The sequence below is a fragment of the Rhinolophus sinicus genome, chromosome 2, assembly GCF_057876585.1.
Source record: "Rhinolophus sinicus isolate RSI-liver-muscle chromosome 2, RSI-T2T, whole genome shotgun sequence".
Taxonomy (NCBI): Eukaryota; Metazoa; Chordata; class Mammalia; order Chiroptera; family Rhinolophidae; genus Rhinolophus; species Rhinolophus sinicus.
In genome coordinates this window covers 145,804,086-145,825,684 of record NC_142502.1, presented here as the reverse complement: position 1 = coordinate 145,825,684, position 21,599 = coordinate 145,804,086, and the positions used below count along the sequence as shown (strand labels likewise).

The window sequence follows — 21,599 nt, the reverse complement described above, 5'->3', positions numbered from 1 at the left end:
TGATAATAGAGACCTCCACGAAAACAGACATACAAATATTTTTAGACCTAGCTAACAGTCTTGTTTAGAAACTGAGGAAGCGAATGGATAATGTCAAGAAGTCTGTCAAAGGCCCTAAAGATACGGGGACTAACCAGGACCTGTGGACAGGGTGGAGGTCTAGTTCTCCTGTTAAAATATATCACATCAAGAATGTACTGGTAGTAAAATATCTATTTTAAGAACATCTAATCAACCAGTATTGTGAGGTCAAAGTAAATTACAAAAGTAGTTCTGTATATATTTTATCATGCAAATTCCTTTTCTGCATTGAATAAATTCAATAGCGAGGGATATCCCTCTCCAAAGTCCCCCACACATACATACACACAAACTTGCTTATTAAATTAAAATTCAAAAAAGTCTGTTTGAAAAGGACTGCCTATTGGGATGTTCCACTGCATATTTTAAGATGTCTGACATGTTCCAACTTACCCCGTGTGATGGTAAGGGTGGAGGCCATGAGACACACCTCATACTATAGGTGGTAGGCATGCCCTCCAGTCAAATAATTTTGAGCTTGTTTTTAAGGTGAGTAATGTAATTGAGAAGTACAATTTGAGGTGTACTAAGTTTAAAGCTTTCTAGAGCATATTCTGTATTCAAGTTTTAAAGTCTGATTAAAACTTTTATGAAAACAAATTATATGACTTTTTACATAATCCCGTCCTTTTGAGTAGTATCCTAAATCAAATTTAAGAAGTATTATCATTCAGAAATATTGATTCAGCCTTGTAAACAATCTCTGGAAAGTAATAACTTATGCCAATTAAATAGGTAACTAGTTATCTTCATAAGTAAAGGTAGACTAGTTTAAACAAAAAATGAGGAAAATAGAGTCCATTAAAATGATAGTCTATATTCAAGTAGTAGGTTATGTTCCTAATTATGACAAATTCAATGTTGTAGATTTATGGATAGAGCCATGGGCCTAAGTTGCAAACAACAGTAGTTAAACCTAAAATAAATAACACTGTTAACAAGCAAGAATTTAAATTGATATAGGATATTCAATTCCATGAAACAGTTATAATTATTATTAGGTTGGTGCAAAAGTAACTGTGGGTTTTGCAATTATTTTTAACCTTTTAAGCCACAATTACTTTTGCACCAACCTAATAGTAGTACTGATATAACTTCAATACATGATGTAACACGTAAGAGTGGAATAGGACTAATGATTCTTTTTTATCAAAGGCAAGTAAAATTTTTCCAGGCAAATAGTACTTTCAAAGCCTATCAGCAAAGCTGAGGCATTTGTCCATTATTTTGTGATCAATGGACACTAATTATTATGATTATGTCCTGAATATAGACTCATTCAACACGTAGCTCCCTGTCTAGGCCCTACTAGTGCTGTCCAACAGAGCTTTCTGTGACAGAAATGTTTTGTAGCAATATTGTCCATATGATAACGTGTGGCTACTGAGCACTTAAAATGTGGGTAGTGCAACTGAGGAACTGAATTTTTAATTTAATTAGTTTAACTTAACATTTAAATAGCCACCGGTGACTAGTGGCTACCATATTAAACAGTGTAGCTAAGAGGATTCAAAAAGTAAGAGCAGATGTTTTGTTATCTTAGGTCTAACTCTAGTCTGCTTATTGTTTTCCATAAGCACGGCATTCACAAACGCTTACTAGAGTGTTATGCCAAAAAGCCTTTGTCCTATGGTTTTATCTTCATTCAAAAATATGATTAAATCTATACCAGTAAATATCTAATACAACATTCACACAAATCCAAACAAAAAATACTACCTGAAAAGATTTTTACTAGTGTTTATAGTGTGTCAGAACAACTACACTGATTAATGAGGTAGCCCGGTAGCCTGTGTCAATCTGTCTAATGTTAGTTCTAGAAGGACTAGAATTCAAACTATGAAATATCTACTCCTAAAAAGTTTTTGTCCATTACCTATCATAACACGAGAATACCAATTACTGCATAGTTTTCAGCTCCATTGGTTAAACACTGCAAAAGCACGTCAAATCATTTTACCTGACAGATATATTTGTTCTTCCATTTGCTCAGCACACACTGACTATTTTGCATCAGCTCCTGAAAGAAACAGAGAAAGAGAGAGTGCAGTTGGCTATACTCATTGTTGTTATCAGTTAAAGTGCTTCTGATTTGCAAGCAGAAAAAAGATCAGCATGCCACACAAAGATGCAACTGTTTTGGAACTCCCCACTGGACAAAAGCAAAGCTATCATCACCAGGAGAGTTGATCCTTTATGAAAATTAAAGTTGTTGAAAGATGTTTTAAAACAGATTTGTTTGTTGCCAGTTTTGAAACTTTTGGAAAGATACCTCCAACTCCTTGAGCGAGTCTCGAAGTTTTTCTGGGCGTCTATTTTTGAGCGTCCAAGGATAATCTCGTGCTGGCAAATAAAACATGTATGCAGTTAGTTAAACATGATTTTAAAAGAAAACTGCTTAGCAGTGTGCCTTAGGAAGATTAAAATAAAACACCTCCTTAATTGAGAGGAAGTGGGCTTCATTTCCATCATCAAACGACAGCCTTTTGAAAGGCTTTGTCATAGGAACAGAATTTTTACCACAGAACAATCTCCCTGATCATAATTTTATGATGACAACCAGCAAGGCACAGAGAGAATCCCTGGGAAAGTTTCCTAGGCCTGTGAATCTAGTACCTAATGGTAAGTGATCCAGTCTTTACCACAGAAATAACATTTTCACATAAACAATTAAATGTTCAATCCAAAAAAAAAATTCCAAATTCTGCAAGTAGCCTTCTCAGACCTGAAGATGCCTAATGAGTAAATGAATATAGTGAGGAAAGAAGTAAAATACAAAAAATGATACACAGGAAAATGAATTTTAAATTAAGCATCAAAGCATCACATATTAAAACGAAGGGAAAAATTGAGGGACATCCAAGTTTTAAAAAATTAGGCACTAATAGTGTTTTATTTAAAATAATTCTCTTTAAAATCTATACCATGATTCAATGATAAGCCACTGTTGTGTTTTAAATACATTTATTTAAAAGACAAAATTATTCAGTAGAGTCTCAATGTTAGCTTAAGTCTAACTAAAGATAGTTTTGTTTAAAAGAATGAACAAAATGTTAAATTGATTATAATATCTACTTCATCACAAAAATGAATTCATTTTTGAATTATCCTAAATAGTAATTTAAATAAGAGTTGTATATGTGTATACACATAATATATTTTATATCCAGACATTAAAATTTTACAGTAGAATTGCTATATATCTTATTTCATTTCACTTTATAAACATAATTTATGATGTGTAGAGCATATGTGCAAATTTTAAAATCTATGTTACAGCAACTAATACAGTCTTTTTAAAAGTTAAATGTCAGCCTAACCATTTTAAAGAGAACAAGTAGGATTTTTAGCTCCACCTATATTCCAAACAAAACGTAAATTATATTTAAGTCATTAAACCCTATTTCATTGTATCGATATTACATATATATCATACTTATATATTTTAGAACAGAAAAGACTAGAGAGAATAAAATGCTAATACTAATAATTATAAATCTTATTTTCTTAAAATGGGTAAAACAATAATTTAAGCATAGTACAAATAAAATGCTATCAGAATGTAAGCATGATATACTTATTTTAAGTATATTAAATAATATAAATATGGCTCATTAAGAAAGCTTATGATTATATAAGCATTTAAAAACTGGATAGAGATTTCAATGGTCTAAATTTTATTAGGCTGGTGCAAAAGTAATTGCAGTTTTTGCTATTACTTTTAACCTTTTAAACCGCAATTACTTTTGCACCAACCTAATATAACTGCCTAACAAAATGTAATTCTTACTTATATGTTTATATCCTAAACAACAGGAATTTACAAGAAATTTAGAAGGAATAACATTTCCTACTTGTGCAGAATGCTTAAAATATTTTTTCTAAACTGAATCTTCAGAGATGTTAAAATTTCAATTTTATAGTAATTCCAAACAAATATAAAGTAAGCTTACATTCTGCCAACTTCTGCTTTTCTTCTAAGTTACCATGCTCTGCTGCTGATATTGTGTTGGAGGAGAGTTGGAAAGAAGGAGGAAAAAAAGTGGAAATTATTTTATTATAATATATTGTGTATTTTTATATTCACATACATAATGTATCATCACACACATTATTGAGATTAGTAAATTATGCTAAACTTTTTTAAAGGCAGTTGAAAAAAATCCCACAATTTGGATGTTTTCATTTCACAGAGGTTATTTCCTAAATTTGTAGTGAAAGGGCTTATGTAGCACAACAGGTGGGCCAATATCCTGAGCTTGCAATCTCATCAGATAGGGAAGGAAACTGCAACAGAGCCCAGAACAGACGCTATTTCAGTCTGTCATCAGAACCATGAAGTCAGCCTATTAACCACCAAGCTAAGCACACAGGATGCCCATACAGCCCCACTTCAACAGAGACCAAAACAGGAAGTAACTCTAGCTAGAAAGACCTTTTGGCCCATCATGAAACTTCTGGGATTAACAGGATTAATCAGATAAAGAAAATTGATCATTCACTCAGAAATGCCTATTTCAGATATCAGGTGAGGATCCAGAAGGCCAGCATCAGTGGGACCCATGCATTAACAATGCCCTCTACTGGGACACTGATAAATAAACGTGAATAGACTGTCCAGTTATCAGTCTGATCAGCAGTAAAATGAAAACTTTCATGTTCTTCTCCAGCATTTTCTCAATATTGCTTTATTTTATATAGAATAGCTATCAACCTCAGCATTTTTATAAGCAACTAAAGTGACTTTTCTTGAAATTCTAGAATTTATCTAAAGCTCATAAAAACAGTTTTTAATGGTCAGAATTATATAGTTTGGAATATTTAGTTTATAAAAATTAGTTGAGTAGAATAGATACTTTACCTGGTGGATCTTTTTTGTCATAATACTGGTATATGCCGATATCTCTATCTACAGAGAGGAAGAAATAACATTAGATTATGGTAAAAAGTTCTAGAGAATAAGAAATGAAACCATACTATGTGACACGGTGGGAGTGTAGGGCAGGGAGGAAGACAGAAACAGTGTCTTTATGTTACTAGAAATAAAATAGTTCAAAAGTATCTGAATATGGGTTCATCTATTCTAGGGGCATGCAGGAACTGGACAGTTTATCAATCTAATTAGAAAAGATTTACACAAAACTAGAATGGCATGAGGACAGGAGTAGTAAAGAACTGAAATTAAGGAAGACAAGCTTTTCTCTTTCACACTTCCTCTGATATTTTTCACAGGGTGCTACCCAAAGGAACTGCCACTAAGCAATGCAAAATGAAATCAGTGGATGGAAGAAAATGCCCTAACTATTGCATTCTGAACTGTGGCTTTCTTTTCTATTTAGCTCAAGTTTAGTAGGGTGTTTGGTAGGGAATCTACAGGAAAGAAAGAAGAGATTAGAGTAAGGTATGGATAAATTATCTGAAGCTTGTTTAGATTCAAAAAACCTTCCAAATTCGGATTCAAATTTGAACCCATTCAAATTCGGATGCTCTGCTGGAGTTACAAAAAAAGTAAAGCTAGGCTTCCTAGGTGTTGACAGTGATTTAATCAAGGAATCTGTTCTTGCAATTTAATTACAGGAGAACAAAATAACTCTATTTTCTTCCTATCTGTGAATAGTGAAATATTTCTTTCTTTGAAGTAACATTTGTTTCCTTCCATACAAAATAATTCTAGTTACTAACAAAAGGATACAACTGGTTCTCAAGAAGTGGAAGCAGTACAGGCTGCCCCCTAGTGACTCACTTTCTCAAACTGAATGATGAAACTTCAAAAAAATATATTACAGCTATAATTAACTTTTCAAAAATAGTTTTCAAAATAGCCAGTAAGCTATTTTGAAATAGAGCTTACTGAAGCTCTATTTTATTCATCATGCTATTCATCTGGACATACAATTTTAAAGAATGCAGCTTATTTCTATTAGATTGAAAATATTGATTAAGGAATGACTGGGAAAGGGCATGAGTAGGTCTCCTAAGATACTGATAATATTTTATGTCTTGATCTGGGTGATAATCTTATGGGTGTGTTCACTTTTTGATAGTTCAAAACATGCCCTTATAATTTTACACTTTTCAATACATATGTTACAATTTAATAACAAGTTTTTCTTTCTTTTTAAATCTAAGAACCATAGGCATTATGTACACTGGTAATATCCTCTATTATAAATATTCCATCATTGCATGCATCCAAACAGTTACAACTCTAGATTAGCACTACGAAGATCATAAGGGGCTCTGAATTCTGGCATAGGTCTGACCTACTGCATCAGGCCTGGAGTGAGGCTGTCAAAACCCAAGCAGGGCAAGGAGGTATCTGCAGAAGGAGACCTACCCCACACGGAGTGTCAGAGCCTCAGCTGGATGAGGAAGATGAGGAAGGTGTCTATGCAGCGAGTTGGCATGACATGGTGTGGCAGAACCCTAGCAGGGTGAGTAGGACACTCACACGGGGCAGTAGCCTCGTGTGGGGTTTCAGAGGCTGAACAAAGTGAGGACATCCACATATGGAGGCTACCCAACAAGGTTTGTCAGAACCTACATGGGGTGAGAAGGGATTCACACAGAGGAGGGTGTGGCCACAGAGACAGGAGACTGATTGCATACAGGACGTATGATAAAGTAAGTAAAGATATGGAATCCCCAGTGTCTGCAAAGGGAAGTACAAATATGGAAAGGGAGAAAATTATAATGAACCCTATTTACATTAGAATTGGAGATACCAGTGTGAGCTCATGGTTTTCAATATATAGAGATAAATACAGAAATGAATGTGGATGTAAATATGTGTATACAGACATACATATATACATACATAAATTCCCTAAGCTCTGCCCACTGAGAGGGCCTGGGAGTAACGATACTCCAATGGCAATAAGCACATACACCTAAAGCCCACCTTGGCTTCTAGATACCACCCTCTTCTAAAAGCAGCCAAACTCCTGAGAGAAGTGGCTGATGCCAGGGCTGGGAAAGGGAAGGTAAAATAAGAGCTGGAAGATCAGTAGTGTCAGAAAGAATGCAAATGCTCAAATACTGACAAGGATATGTTACAAAGACACTGAAGCCAGCTAGAAAAAGGTCCCACTGTCCACATCAGGAACAAATTTAAACATCAAAATAAATAATGATAGTAATGGATTAAAACCATTGAATAAAACAGGAAACCTGAGTCCAGAGGGACAAAATAAAGTTTGATGAGGAAGGACATTTACATAATTTCAACGTACCGCCCTACAAAATACTAAGTAATTCCAAAGGAAAAAGTAATTTTGCAGTGGAGAAGCCTAGAAGACAGCACCTTAATCAAATGATCGTGAACATCAATAAACACCCAAATTGAAGTTGTGCACCATCCGATAAAGAACACAGCATCACTTCTGGAAATTCCCACCAAACATGTATAATCTGAACCTTACTGTGAGGACATTTCAAACATACCCAAAGTTAGGGACATCCTACAAAGTAACTGGTGTAAAATCTTCAAAAGTGTTAAGGTTACAAAAGTTTAAAACTAAATAAGTAAAAATTAAAAGGATGAAAGGTTTGTTCCAGAATGAAAGAGACTAAAGAGATATGACGACTAAATACAACATGTGATTCTGAACAAGATCCCTTCCTTAAAAAGGACATTAGTGAGACACTTGGTGAAACTCTGAGTATTAGATGGTAGTACCACTATCATTGTTAATTTCCTGATTTTGATGGTTACATAGTGGTGATGAAGGGCAATAACCTTTCTGTTGGAAACACACAACTAATGCATTTGAGGGTGGTGAGGCAGCAGGTCTGCCACTTACTCTCAAATGGTTCAAGAAGAAAATTCTCTGTATAGAAAAGTTTTCTGTAAGTCTGTGATTGTTTCAAATTAGACTGACTATTATAAAGACAAGAAATAAACATTGGCGAGGATGTGCAGAAAAGGGAACCTTTGTGTACTGTTGGTGGGGAGGTAAATTGGTGCAGCAGCTACAGAAAACAGTATTGCAGTTCCTCCAAAAATTAAAAAGAGAAGTACCACATGATCCAGTAATTACACTTGTGGATACTTATCAGAAGAAAACGAAAACACTAACTTGAAAAGCTATCTGTACCTTCATGTTAATTGCAGCATTATTTACGCTAGCTAAGAAACAGAAACAAACTCAGTGTCCATCAATGGATGAATGGATAAAGAAAGTGTAGTATATACATAGAATGGAGTATTATTCACCCATTGAAAGAAGGAAATATTGTCATCGTGATGACATGGTGGACACTGAGGGCATTATGTTAAGTGAAATAAGTCAGAAAGAGAAAGACAAATACCATATGATCTCACATATATGTGGAATTAAAAAAAAAAAAACAAGGTCACAGATACAGAGAACAGATTGGTGAGGTGGGGGTGGGGGTGGGGGTGTAGGTGAAATGAGTGATGGGAGTCAAAAAGTATAAAGTTCTAGTTATAAAATAAGTCATGGGGATCTAACATATGGCACGGTGACTGTAGTTAGTAATACTGCATCACATGTGTGAAAGTTGCTGAGAGTAAATCTTAAAAGTTCTTATAAGAAAAAATATTTTTTTAACTGTATGGTAATGTATGTTAATTAAACTTATTGAATATTATGAGGTACACCAGAAGCTAATAACGTTATATGTCAATTTCACCTCAATTTTAAATATACTTTAAACACTAAGCATAATGAGAGCATGTAACAGGGTTACTTAGTCTAAATGGCAGGGAAGGCTTCTCTAGGTAACTATAAGAGCTGAGCCTTAAAGAAAGAAGTAGGATTTCATATGTGTGGAAAGAGAGTAATGTGTCAGCAGAGAGAATGTACAGGTCCGGCTGAAGATCCACTTGGGGCTGAAGACCTTACTGTCCCTGGGGGCTATTATGTATAGTAGGGGATTGTTCTCTAAAAGCCATTCACTGTCTCCAAATAGGAGGAGCAGGGACAGAGGACTTTAGGACAGATGGAGGGATAGGGAAGGAGTTTGCCAGGTATGTAACAGAAAACTAGGGGTATCAGGGAATCAAGATAGAATCAATCAAATTTCTAATCATAGGTTCAAGCCAGGCAACTGACAATATCTAAAACTAAAGAATCAATAAATAATAAGCATATTATTTACAAATGTGGAGGTATATACCCAAAGAAATAGCTAAAAACTGAAAACAGTCATTGCTATGGAGCAGGTATTGAGGGCTAGAAGATATACAGTGTGGCAATGCTGCTTATGTTGAAAGCATCTAGAAGTACCTGAATTTTTAAAGCCCTGCATGTTTGATTTAGATATTTAAAAAAGAAATATTGAAAGCCAAAAATAAAAAATCCGTTTATACCCCCAAAGACATTGGTAATATTGTAATTAGTGACATATTTTTCCTAGAAAGCTCAAAATGGCATCAATGTATTCTTTAAAAACAAGTGTGATAGGGCTTCCAGTCAAGACAGCAGAATAGGTAAATGCTATTTGCCTCCTCGTACGGCCACATCAAAATTACAACTAAATTACAAAACAACATCACTGAAAAGCACCTGAAATCTAGCTGAACAGAAGTCTTATAACTAAGAATATATAGAAGAAGCCAGGTCAGGACTGGTAGACGGGTATGGAGAAACGGAATGAGCTGGTCCCACACCCACATGTGGTGGTTAAAAATCAGGAGGGATATCTTAGCTGAAGAGCACCCCAAGAAGAGAGGGTTCCCAGCCCCACACCAGGTTGCCCAGCCCAGGGTTCCAGTGCCGGAAAAAGAAGTCACCATAACTTCTGGCTGTGAAAACCAGCAAAGATTGTGGCTGAGACGGAGAGCTGCTGGAGTCACAGGAGTTCCTCTTAAAGGGCCTGCCCACAGACTTACTTGCTGATGGACTCACTTGCTCTGAGCTCCAGCACTGAGCAAGCAGCTCAAAAGGTGCCAGGGACATACCAGGAGGAACTGAACTGTCTGGTTTTAAGGCGAGGGCTGGAGGAGCAGCATTTTCCAGAAAAATTGCTGGCAGAAGCCACTGTTCCTTAGTTGAGCTCTCCTCCTACTCAGCATGCAGATGCAGGTGGCTGCCATATCTGAGTCTCCTTCAACCTAACTAACACCCTTTGCCCTGCCTTGGTCATTCCCTGAGATCCCAACCCTCTCAACTTGAGGGTCTACCCAAGCTGCTTCCAGTGGCTTCTCCAAACAAATTGCCTGTCCTGGCTCATGCTGCAGACTTTCTTAAAATCTCTCAAAGGTTCACAAACACCAAACAAGCATCATCTGGCCTCGATGTGTCCCATACCTCTTGCTAAGCAGTCCCAAGCATGGCACTAGCATCAGCCAGCCTCGGTTTGCAGCTTAGCCTCTACCAGTCACGTCCAAACCCAGCATAAATGGCAACCATCTGTAGATAACTGTGTAGTTCAAACTAAGTGGCCCCAGGAAGGGCACAGGCAGTGGGTGACCTTGGCCTGCGCCAAGGCACCTCCCAGAACCAACACATCTGGTGGCCAGCTTCAGACCACACCAGAGCACCACTCAACCACCTCCACAAACAACACACTCAAAGGGTAAACTTGACAGGCATCAGAGCCCCACTAAAGCAAATCCTGCTCTGTAGTGTCAGCCCCTGCACAATAGCTCCACCACTGTAGTCACGACCAGTCCTCATAACCAATCAACCAAGGGATGAATCCCTCCCACTGATGTGCAAAGAGCAACAAGGCTCAACTACAACAGGAGGGCACACACAACCCATACAAGGGACACACCTGGAGCACCTGGCTCTGGTAACCAGGGAGACTGCGCCACAGGGCCACACAGGACACTACTACAACTTGGTAGAACTTGGTAGAAGGCCACTCTACCAAGACAGAGATATAGCAGCTCTACCTAATACACAGAAACAAACACAGGGAGACAGACAAAATGGAGAGACAAAGAAACATGTTCCAAATGAAAAGAACACAACAAAGCACCAGAAAAAGAACTAAACAAAATGGAGACAAGCAATCTACCAGATGCAGAGTTCAAAACACTGGTTATAAGGATGCTTAATGATCTCAGGGAGAACTTCAACAAAGAAATAGGAAATAATAAAAAAGCAGAAAGAAATCATAAAAAAGAACCAGTCATAAATGAAGATATAATAACTGAAAGAATAAATTAGAGGGACTCAACAGATTAGATAAAGCAGAGGACTGAATCAGCACTTTGGAAGATAAGGTGGCAGAAAACACCCAATCAGAACAGCGAAAAGAAAAAAAAAAAATCCAAAAAAATGAGGATATTTTAAGAGGCCTCTGGAACATGTATCAACATTCACATCATAGGGGTACCAAAAAGAGAAGAGAGAGACAAGGAATTGAAAATGTATTTCAAGACATAATGACAGAAAACTTCCTAAACTTGTGAAGGAAATAGACATATAAGTCCAGGAAGTGCAGAGTCCCAAACAAGATGAACCTGAAGAGGCCTACACATCATAATGATAAAGACGCATCATAATTAAAATGCCAAAGGTTAAAGATAAAGAGAGAATCTTAAAAGCAGAAAGAGAAAGGCCATCAGTTAAGTACAAGGGAGCTCCCATGAGACTGTCAGCTGATTTCTCAACAGAAACTCTGCAGGCTAGAAGGGATTGGCATGGAATACTTAAAGTGATGAAAAGCAAGGATCTACAACTAAGAGTACTCTACCCAGTAAAGCTATCATTTAGAATCGAAGGGCAGATAAAGAGCTTCCCAGAAAAGAAAAAGCTAAAGGAGTTCATCACCATAAAATCAGTATTACAAGAAATGTTAAAGGGACTTCTTTAAGAAGAAGAAAAAAAGATGAAAAATATGAATAATGACAATAACTACATATCTATCAACACTTACTTTAAATGTAAATGGATTAAATGATCCAATCAAAAGACACAGAGTGATTGAGGGGCTAAGAAAACAAGACCCTTACATATGCTGCCTGCAAGAGACGTACTTCAGATCAAAATTCACAGAGACTGAAAGTATAGGGATGTAAAAAGATATTTCATGCAAATGGAAATAAAAGGAAAATTTGAAGTAGCAATACTTATAACAGACAAAATAGACTTTAAAACAAAGGCTATAATGAAAGACAAAGAAGGACCCAGCAATTCCACTTCTGGGTATTTAGCCAAAAAACCCCAAAACATTACTTCAAAAAGACATGTGCATCCATATGTTCATTGCAGCATTATTTACAGTAGCTAAGATACAGAAGCAACGTAAGTTTCCATTAATAGATGACTGGATTGAGAAGTGGTACATATATACAGTGGGACATTACCCAGCCATAAAAAAGAATACGTCCTGCCATCTACAACATCATGGATGGACCTAGACGGTATTATGCTGAGTGAAGTCAGTCAGACAGAGAAAGACAATATCATATGATTTCACTTATATGTGGAATCTGAAGAACAAAATGAATGAACAAAAAAGAAACAAACTTATAGAGTTCCTATGTTAAATCACTAAAATTCCTATTTTTCCTATTTATTATCCATGTGTTTTATCACAGCATTCATTTTATTTTTTCTAACATATTTATGTATATTTCAAAATAATTTTGTTTCCTTGGTTATAAAAATAATATATACTCAGTGTATAAACTTTGGAAAGTAAGAAAAGCATAAAAAAGTTAAATGTCCCATATTTCAATTCTTCAGAGACAGCTACTAATAACATTGTCTCTCCCTAGAGTTTTTTTCTGTATGTATATTTATTACTAAATAAAGTGTTATATTGAAAATATTGTTGTAACATTTTTGTTTTAAAATTGTTTAATTACTAAATACAAATAATTATATGTAATGTTAAAAATACAAAAGAATGTATGTAAGATTAAAAAATACAAAAAAGGGAAAAAAATAACTTTTAAATTAAGCTTCCTGTGTACCCTTTCCAATTTCCATTCCATTCCCTCCTTTCTCAGAGCTATACTAAAATTTTGTGTTCATAATTCTAGTTTTCTTTATAGTATTATTTGTCTCCTGAAACAATACATTATTTAATTTTTCCTGTTATTTTTGAACTTCCCCTAAATGCAATCATACTGTATGTACTCTTCTGCAACTTACTTTTTAAGCTTTTTTTGTCCAATATTATATTTCTGACATTCATCTATGCTGCTGCATGTAGCTATAATTCATTTATTTTTTCTGTTGCATAAATATATTTATCCATTTTCCTGCTGATTAATATTTGGGTTGTTTCTAGTTTCCTGCATTGTAAACAGTACTATTATAAACACTTTTGTACACATCTCCTGGTGCACAAGTGTCAGGGCTTTCATCAGGGCATATATCTAGGAGTGGAATTATTGGTCAACAGGTGATGTATACTTGTATATCAACTTACTAGATAATGTCAAATTGTTTTCTAAAGTGGTTGGACCAATTTATACTTTCACCAGCAGTGAAATAAGCGTGTTTATTTCCCTTTTGAGTTTAAAATTTTTTCTGTTTCGTATTTTCAATTTCCAAGAGAATAGTATAACTTTCCAGTGTTTTCTGAAGCTACTGTATTTTGTTTCTTCCTGTTCATATTTAAAAGTGAGGCACTAGAAAGCTTATTAGAAACTCTGTGTACATGAATAGGGCTTGCCAACTGGTGGGCTTCACAGATCAGCCAGGAACCACGGTGTTTCACTTGAGGATCCCCTCAAATGTCACTTCATCCTTGTTTTCAGTTCAGCACCTCTCCGCTGCTTTCTTCCACTGGGGCTAGTGTTCCCAAGTTTAGAGCCACCCTAGTTAAATATCTGCACAGTATGAAAAATATCTTACTACTTCTTAAGCAGACTTGAAGTCCCTTTGTTGTCACCCTCATGACACATCCCCATCTCCTACAGTATCAAGCTCCTCAAATTCTGTATCTTTCTAGAGTTTTGAGACACAAATTGGCTGTTATTGGAATTCTCTGTATTTCTCCAGCAGTGAAATCTGATACTCAGATTATTAAACTTTGCTAATTCCTTCATCCCTTCCATTGTCTAAAAACCATCCAACTGCAATTGTCTACTCTCTTATTCTCTTAGTCCTTGTGGGTTAATGCCTCCTTTATTTTGTCATTTACTCTCATTTTAGAAGAATCTGGGAAGGAAGCAACGCGTGTTAAATCCACTTTAACTGGAAGCTCTATCCTTACACATTTTAAACAAGGTAAACAATGAAATCATAATGACATTCATTTGTAATTATATATTTGATATAAAGATATATTTAGTAAAGGGAAAAAAATATTTTCTTAATAATAATAATGCTAAAGACATAAATAAAATTGTCCTCCTAAATACAAGAGCTGTTTTGGATAATCAAAGAAAAGAAAGATTTTATAAAAAATGTTTCCTAGTGATATTTACTTTATCTTATAATGCTAATAAGCATTGTGAAAATACACTTATATTACTTCCCTCCCCCCAAAAATGTGAAATGCAAATAACATTAATATAATTAATTGTACATCTTAGCTCCATGTTTGATATATTATTTTAAAATCAAATAGAAATGCCTTTACCATTAGCTAGCCTGCAAATATTTATGAATATAAATCAGTTATTATGAACAATTCCGGCAAAAATTAAACATGTATGTATCTTAGGCTAGTAAAATTAATTTTTTAGACTAGTAAAAAAATTTTAATTAATTTTAATTTTAAAACATTAGGCTAGTAAAATTAATTTTTAAACAGAAAATCTAACTCAAGCTTAAAAAAATAAGTTAATCAGAGTAACTAAACAGAATATTTTCCACTAGCCAATTTTTAATTAAGTATAAAAATAATATAACTCCAGCTGGAGAATCTAGGCTCTAACCTTTGCTGGTATTTATCTATAATGTTGTAACTTATATTTTCAAAAACATCGAAATTAATCCAGAGCTGATTTACCCCCAATGTGTAAGGTATTCTTCAAAGACCACAAGTGCAGTTCAGTCAAGCAGAAAGACATCTGATGGCAGAAGGAATCTGTGGCCTGTTTAAAAATAATTAAAAAGAGGTGCCAATTAATTATCTTCTATTGCTAATAAAACCAAGATCCCTTAGATATAATAGAATCATTTGCCACTACTGATATTGTAGATATGGCTCGTTAGAATAAACATTAGTATAGCCCTTATTACTCATCCAGAAATAAATTCTAGAAGAAAAATACACTTCTTTTCCTAGATTTACTATTGTCATCACGCTGAGAAATGTGCTAAGAAGAATATATATTTCAGTTTTCAATAACGTATGTTTGGTTTTTAAGGGTCTGAGTATATTTAGAATTATTTAACATTTAAGCATTTTTAAAAACATTTTTAAGGAAAGGAAACATCTGTTAGGTAGTTATTAAGTACAGGCATATTTGTGTTTTTAATATACAAAGCAAATATTTACTATCTCTCACATATAAACTGACTTATTAAAGTGAAATTTGCAAAGTAAATAGTATATAGTTACTATTATAAGAAACACATTTACTTCAAAGTAAACTGTGTGAAATCACGTTAGCATTCAGTTTGTTAATCTGTATGTCATGATAGATCCAGATAGTCTACTCCAACTGCATTAAAAAAGTAATAGCAAAAATGTACATCCTGTATTTTCTCCCAATTTTACTAGCAGGGGTTAGTGATGGATATTATTGATATATGGATATAAATATTTTTTAACTAAGTAGAACCTAATCAATTTGGACTGACTGGGAGAAGACTAATCTGAGTCAGAAAAAAAGTCAGTATTTTACAAATATTTGAAAACAATTTATATAACTTTCAAATGTTTGCTTCGAAATACATACAGTAAACTACCAACATTTTCTTTTTAGAGATCATTTAAAAATTGCTCTTTCCAGTAAACTTACGAATAATAAAAGAAGCTTTAAAAATATATTTTTTAAATTTTTTTATTGGGGAAGGGGAACAGGACTTTATTGGGGAACGGTGTGTACTTCCAGGACTTTTTGCCAAGTCAAGTTGTTGTCCTTTCAATCTTAGTTGTGGAGAGTGCCGTTCAGCTTCAAGTTGTTGTCCTTTCAGTCTTAGTTGTGGAGGGCACAGCTCAGCTCCAGGTCCAGTTGCCCACTGCTAGTTGCAGGGGGCACAGCCCACCATCCCTTGCGGGAGTCGAACCGGCAACCTTGTGGTTGGAGAGGAGGCATTCCAACCAACTGAGCCATCTGGGAGCTCAGCGGCAGCTCAGCTCAAGGTGCCGTGTTCAATCCTAGTTGCAGGGGGCGCTGCCCACCATCCCTTGCGGGACTTGAGGAGGTGAACCGGCAACCTTGTGGTTGAGAGCCCACTGGCCCATGTGGGAATTGAACCGGCAGCCTTTGGAGTTAGGAGCATGGAGCTCTAACCGCCTGATCCACCGGGCCGGCCCCCTTTAAAAATATTTTAAGACACGTTTTAGATGGAGGAATAAGCCCTCAGCTTATTTAACATTAGGAGTGAATAAAAATATTTCCCATGATAGTTTTATATGGGTGATCATCTAAAATACTTTTAGACATAGTACAAAATTCTTTGGCCTTTCTTTCTCCTTTAGATTTGAACTCAATGCACTTATGATCATCAAGAAACAGATGCATGTTGAACTAATGAGACACAGTGTGCTAATTATTAAAATGGCAGAATGAACAATGTGACAACATAAAAGAAGGACTCATGCCTGCCTGAAACTATGAGCCTCTAAGAAAGCTACAGAGAAGTTGTGAAGTGTTAGCAGGACCTCAGAGAAGTATAGGATTTCACCAGTTAAATAATAATGATGAAGAAGAGGGTTAACAGATAATACGAAGTACTTACCTCATAACAAGCACTGTTCTAAACGTTCTATATGTATATATGTAAGTATATATATATGTATGTGTGTGTGTGTAATTTATATAGTAACTCATTTACTCCTAATAGCTACTCTTTGAAGTAGTACCATCATCACTTCTATAAAGAGGAAAACGAGTCACAGAGAGGTCTCATAGCCAGCAGGTAGGGGAGGCAGGTGTTGAATCTAAGCAGACTGGCTCCAGGATCTGAGCTCACAACTACAGTGCTCTACTGTATTTGGCTGCACAGGTATGGTAGAGAGAACACATAGTAGTTTGAGTAAAAGAAAGGCATGTCCCAGGAATGGTGGTAAATCAAGATGTATATTGGAAAGTGATGGACAAATTAAACTGAAAATGGTAGAAAGGAAATAGGCTACAATAATAGTAGTAAATTTTGAATTGATCCGAATTCACTCTTTTCCTTGTACTAAAGAGCCTTTAAAGGTTAGAGATGAATCAAAGGATTCTCCAATCCCCAGATCTGCCCTGCTCTAACCAAAAGCTGGCTGCCATGCACACAGGTGTGGGATAGGAGAGCTATTGGACTGTATTACTATGAAAGAGGACCCAGTTCCTTATCAGCAGGGAGCAGGGAAAAAGACATATTAAGCAAATTATTAATTTTTCCATTCAATTGAGTATTATTTTTCAGAGTTGTCGCCTTAGGAGGGACTCTAGTGAGGCTGCTATCACTTAAAATATTTCCAGAGCTCTGTTATTTGGAAATGTTTTCAGTTAGTTTTATGGAGCTTATTTCAAAATTATTACTTTATAGTTATACTTTTTAAAAAACCAAAACACATACTGTATTAGAATATGTAAACTGCACCCTTGTGATTTGGATGGGTGATGCCTGGAATATTTATTTAAAGAATCGGTTAATGAATTAAGTAAATATTTATTTTGCATTTATTAAGCTTAATATATGAACCAGGACTCTGAGTCCTGGTTTCTTATTCTAACTTCTCAGCTTACTAGCTAACTTGGACAAATTATTTAACTTCTCTATTTCTAAGTTCCCCCAGCTATAAATGGGTATAATGAAGTACCTACCACAGGACTGTATTAGGGTATCATTATTCAATAACCTTATTATAGCCATTGTCGATGCTATTGCTACTACCACTCAGTATGTTCAGCACTATGCAAATTTATATGGAAAAAAACAAAAAAGTATTAAATATGATCTCTCATTTTATATAGTTGTTTAAGGTGAAATGAAAGAATGGATACTAAGTACAACATAGGAGTTTTATAAAGAAAAAACATCTATATGCGGAGAAGTTTCTACATAAAAGGAAGTATGCATAAATTAGGACCTGCAAATGGGTTACTATCCCACTGAGATGGGGAAGAAAGTATATCAAACAGGACCATACTTCTTCTGATATTGAGCAACAAAAGTCTCAATTTCTAGACTATGCTAGAAAAACATTCCTCAATGTAAGTTTATCCAAATACCAATAATTAGAATTCATGACAATTTGTGCAAAGACAAGGCTGAAGTTTAGTTGTTAGTAGCTACATAAAAAGGTTTATCATGCAAATTAAGTATAGATAAAATTTTATAACTAAAACCAAAAAGGCAGCAACTTTACTTACATATCAAAAGAAGACTGAACTTGAAAGCTTATTTTTCCCATTAAGTCAATTCAGTAATAGAGAATTTGTTAAAACTTTCCTCTGATAACAGAAATGGAGAATGGACTATAATTTTCTTTGTAATCTGCACTGACTATTTCTAAGAGGCAGGAACGCTTTTAACTAGAAAACCAGTAGGTCCGCTGCCCATATCTTTATTAAGTTTTAAAGTCCTAAACTACTCAGAAATCATGCAGTTTGGGGGGAAATAAGCAAAGTGAGATGTGTGAAGAGTTTCAAATGTCAAGTACAAAACCCTTGACCCTATTCATTTGGACATAAGGGGAAACTTTCAGAATAATACAATGCAGAGTCTACAATGGGACCTGTCTTCCAGCTCAGCATCAAAGGATTCATGTCTGGTTCTAATGGGGGTGGAAGGACTGAGAAAAATGTACAAGCTAGTATTCAGAATGCTCATACAAACAACACTGCTCCAGTTTTCACTAAAAAGTAAAGGACAAAAAAAGAAAGACATTCTACTTTATAAAGGACTCCTTTGCGGCCCCAAAGGGAGTATCTGGTATAAGGGGGGTGAAGTGATTGCAGGGGTGACGCCCAGCAGAAAGTAAGCAGGACTGGTAGCCCTTCAGATTAGTGTACTCAGTGAAGAGTGGTGGTATCCAGACAAAATGGGATCTATACCCAGCAAAAGTAGCCGTGGTGGCCAAGGAGTAATCCATACACCTGAAGAAATGACAGCAATCATCAGCTGATAAGGCAGGCCCAGGAAGTAGCAGGTACGGCGAGTGAGAAGAAAATGTCAATGTTCATTCGTAAATGAGTGGACTTGTTTATGAACACATGCGATGACTCCTGCGGACTCCCCAAAATATGTGTAGATAAGGAGGCAGCTTTGCAGGGTCAGGCATTATCAGGGGGCAAAAGATAGTAAAATGTGAGTTATTCATCCTTGTTTTCCCCTAAACTTCAAATACGTACAAGTAAGACCATAGAAAATTAAAGAGAATTAATGGAGTAAATAAAACAACTTTGTAAAAATCTATACTAACAACGAGATGGGCATGGTGGGAGGGGACCAAATCAATATCCTTTTTAGTCCTCAAGATGTCTTGCCATCTCTACACTGTGCAGTTTTTTGGTGGTTTTTGTTTTGAAACATGCAGACATTTAAATGCCTTGCATCTTAAGAATGCCAGCAGTTAAAAAGAATGCTGGTAATTTCCTAGTGTGAAAAATGTGCCTGGAGGAAGTAGTCAAGACTGAACTCGTATTATTCAAATATTGTATTAGTGCATAAATAGTCGTTTTGAAAGGGGGAAGGAAAGAATTTCAGAAGAATGCTGGATTCTGCATTTCAGGAGGGGGTGTGTGCAAAAGGTAGTGAAATAGGGAGTGCCTAACAAAGTAAGCTGAGAAATGCTGCCCCACTCCGTGCCCTTGTGCATTTCTCTGAGGATAAAGCCCAATGCACATGACTCAGGACTAGAACAAAAGTAGTTACATGGGGAAAATGAAAGAATGAGTTCATTTAAAATTTAGAAAACTGCTTTAATATTGAATATTGAATAGGAAAAAGAAGTATCCAAATGAAAATAATAGCAGAAGAACCTAAAAAAAAAAACTGCCCATAATTTTTCAATTATTGTAAAATATCTTTTCAACTTTTACAATTGTCTGTTTACTTTAATTTCACAGGGGAGTTGATGACAGTCACAGGTATCTCAGAAGGCCATCCTGAATCCAAATTTCCAGTCTCCGAAGAGAATAAGAAGCACAATTTAAATTGAGCTTGACCTAAATCTAGATAATTTTTTTCTTGGGGGACGGAGGAGAATCTAAGATAGCCCAAATTGTGAGGACAGTGACATGAGGGGATCCCAGAGAGCTCTTTTTACTTTCTACTTACATCCTTGAAAAGTTTAAAACCTTCCCTCCAAAGCAGGTTACATTACAATAAATATTTATTTGCTTAAGAATAATTGTTACCATACAGACTAAATTTTAAGAATGCAACATACAAAACAGAAACCATTGCACTAAGACGTTGCATCTTGTTATACCTTTGATAATATTCTTTTGAAAAACAAAAACTAAGTTTTAGAGGTAAAGATAACTGGTGACTAAATAAATCTACAAAAGACTTGCCTTCCCTGGTTTCTGAAATCAGCTGTTTTAACTGCTTTGGGAAGAACAGGAAACTTGAGGGCAAATAAAACCCTAATGTAAAACATGATGTGAAAGAAAGAATTAACAAAGAGAAGACTTTGGTGTAGTTTAACAAAGATGAATGATCCCATGGTGCCAACAAGACATTTCAGATGAATGTGCATGAGCAAAATGCTTCAAAGAGCCTAAAGGATTATGTTTCCTGGGCATAAACTTAGAACATATACTTGCTATTTATTATCAAGAGATGTTCTGAAGAACATCTATTCACCAATTCAAAATACACAAAACTAAAGAAAACTACAGAGTACGAATTTAAGATACACCCCTGGTTAGTTGCATTAGGTGTTCAAGTCATCATTAGGTAATTACATAAAACACAGTGTATGCCCCCACAATCTCTTATCTAATGCCATTAACACAGAATTATATTAATACCTGTTAAGCATATGCATGAAATATTTTATCAATGTTACCATAAGTAAAATTTTTTTGAAATATTCAACACTAAACCAAACAATTAAGCAATTATAAAATTCATGTAAAGGACAGAGAAGTTTCAAAATAGAGAGACCACAAGCTTGGATTATGGAACCTGTTATAACAGGGACACTGAGTCATTTGGACCTCAGAGAATCCTATGATAATTAAACATTCATTAAGTATCACAAATACTTTGAGCATTTTAGGTGTATAGCATTTTACCATGAGTCATAGAGACTTATAAAGCAGGGTCTCTACTATCAAATAGCTATAATCTATTGTAGCAGATAAAATAACCATAAAAACAACAGTATGAAGTATGTGGTAAGTGCTAATTTAGCAACATAAACAAAGTGCTATGGGTGTTCAGTATATGTTCTCGTTTGATAATAAAGAGATGCTCTTAGAAAGTAGAGGGTATTTGAAGATTGTTAGATTCTGATAGAGGGAGAGATAA

The 21,599-nt window shown here is 35.3% G+C and overlaps 1 protein-coding gene across 11 annotated transcripts in view; it reads right to left on the bottom strand.

The window, feature by feature from the left end:
* The window catches only part of WDPCP (WD repeat containing planar cell polarity effector), a 307,863-nt gene that overhangs the window by 206,023 nt on the left and 80,241 nt on the right, over positions 1-21,599 (bottom strand). For 7 of the 11 annotated variants that reach the window (XR_016020448.1, XM_088796122.1, XM_019717842.3 and 4 more), the window contains exons 2-6: positions 14,968-15,052; positions 4,943-4,990; positions 4,035-4,079; positions 2,354-2,424; positions 2,042-2,101 (exon numbers count right to left, since the gene is read on the bottom strand). Coding sequence is in view for 10 of the 11 variants with exons in the window: in XM_088796122.1 (XP_088652248.1) it covers positions 2,042-2,101; positions 2,354-2,424; positions 4,035-4,079; positions 4,943-4,990; positions 14,968-15,028 (285 nt within the window). In the remaining variant the exon portion in view is untranslated. The remainder of the gene's footprint in view (positions 1-2,041; positions 2,102-2,353; positions 2,425-4,034; positions 4,080-4,942; positions 4,991-14,967; positions 15,053-21,599) is intronic. The other 4 variants (XM_088796121.1, XM_074332055.2, XM_074332056.2 and 1 more) reach the window with 4 other exon arrangements.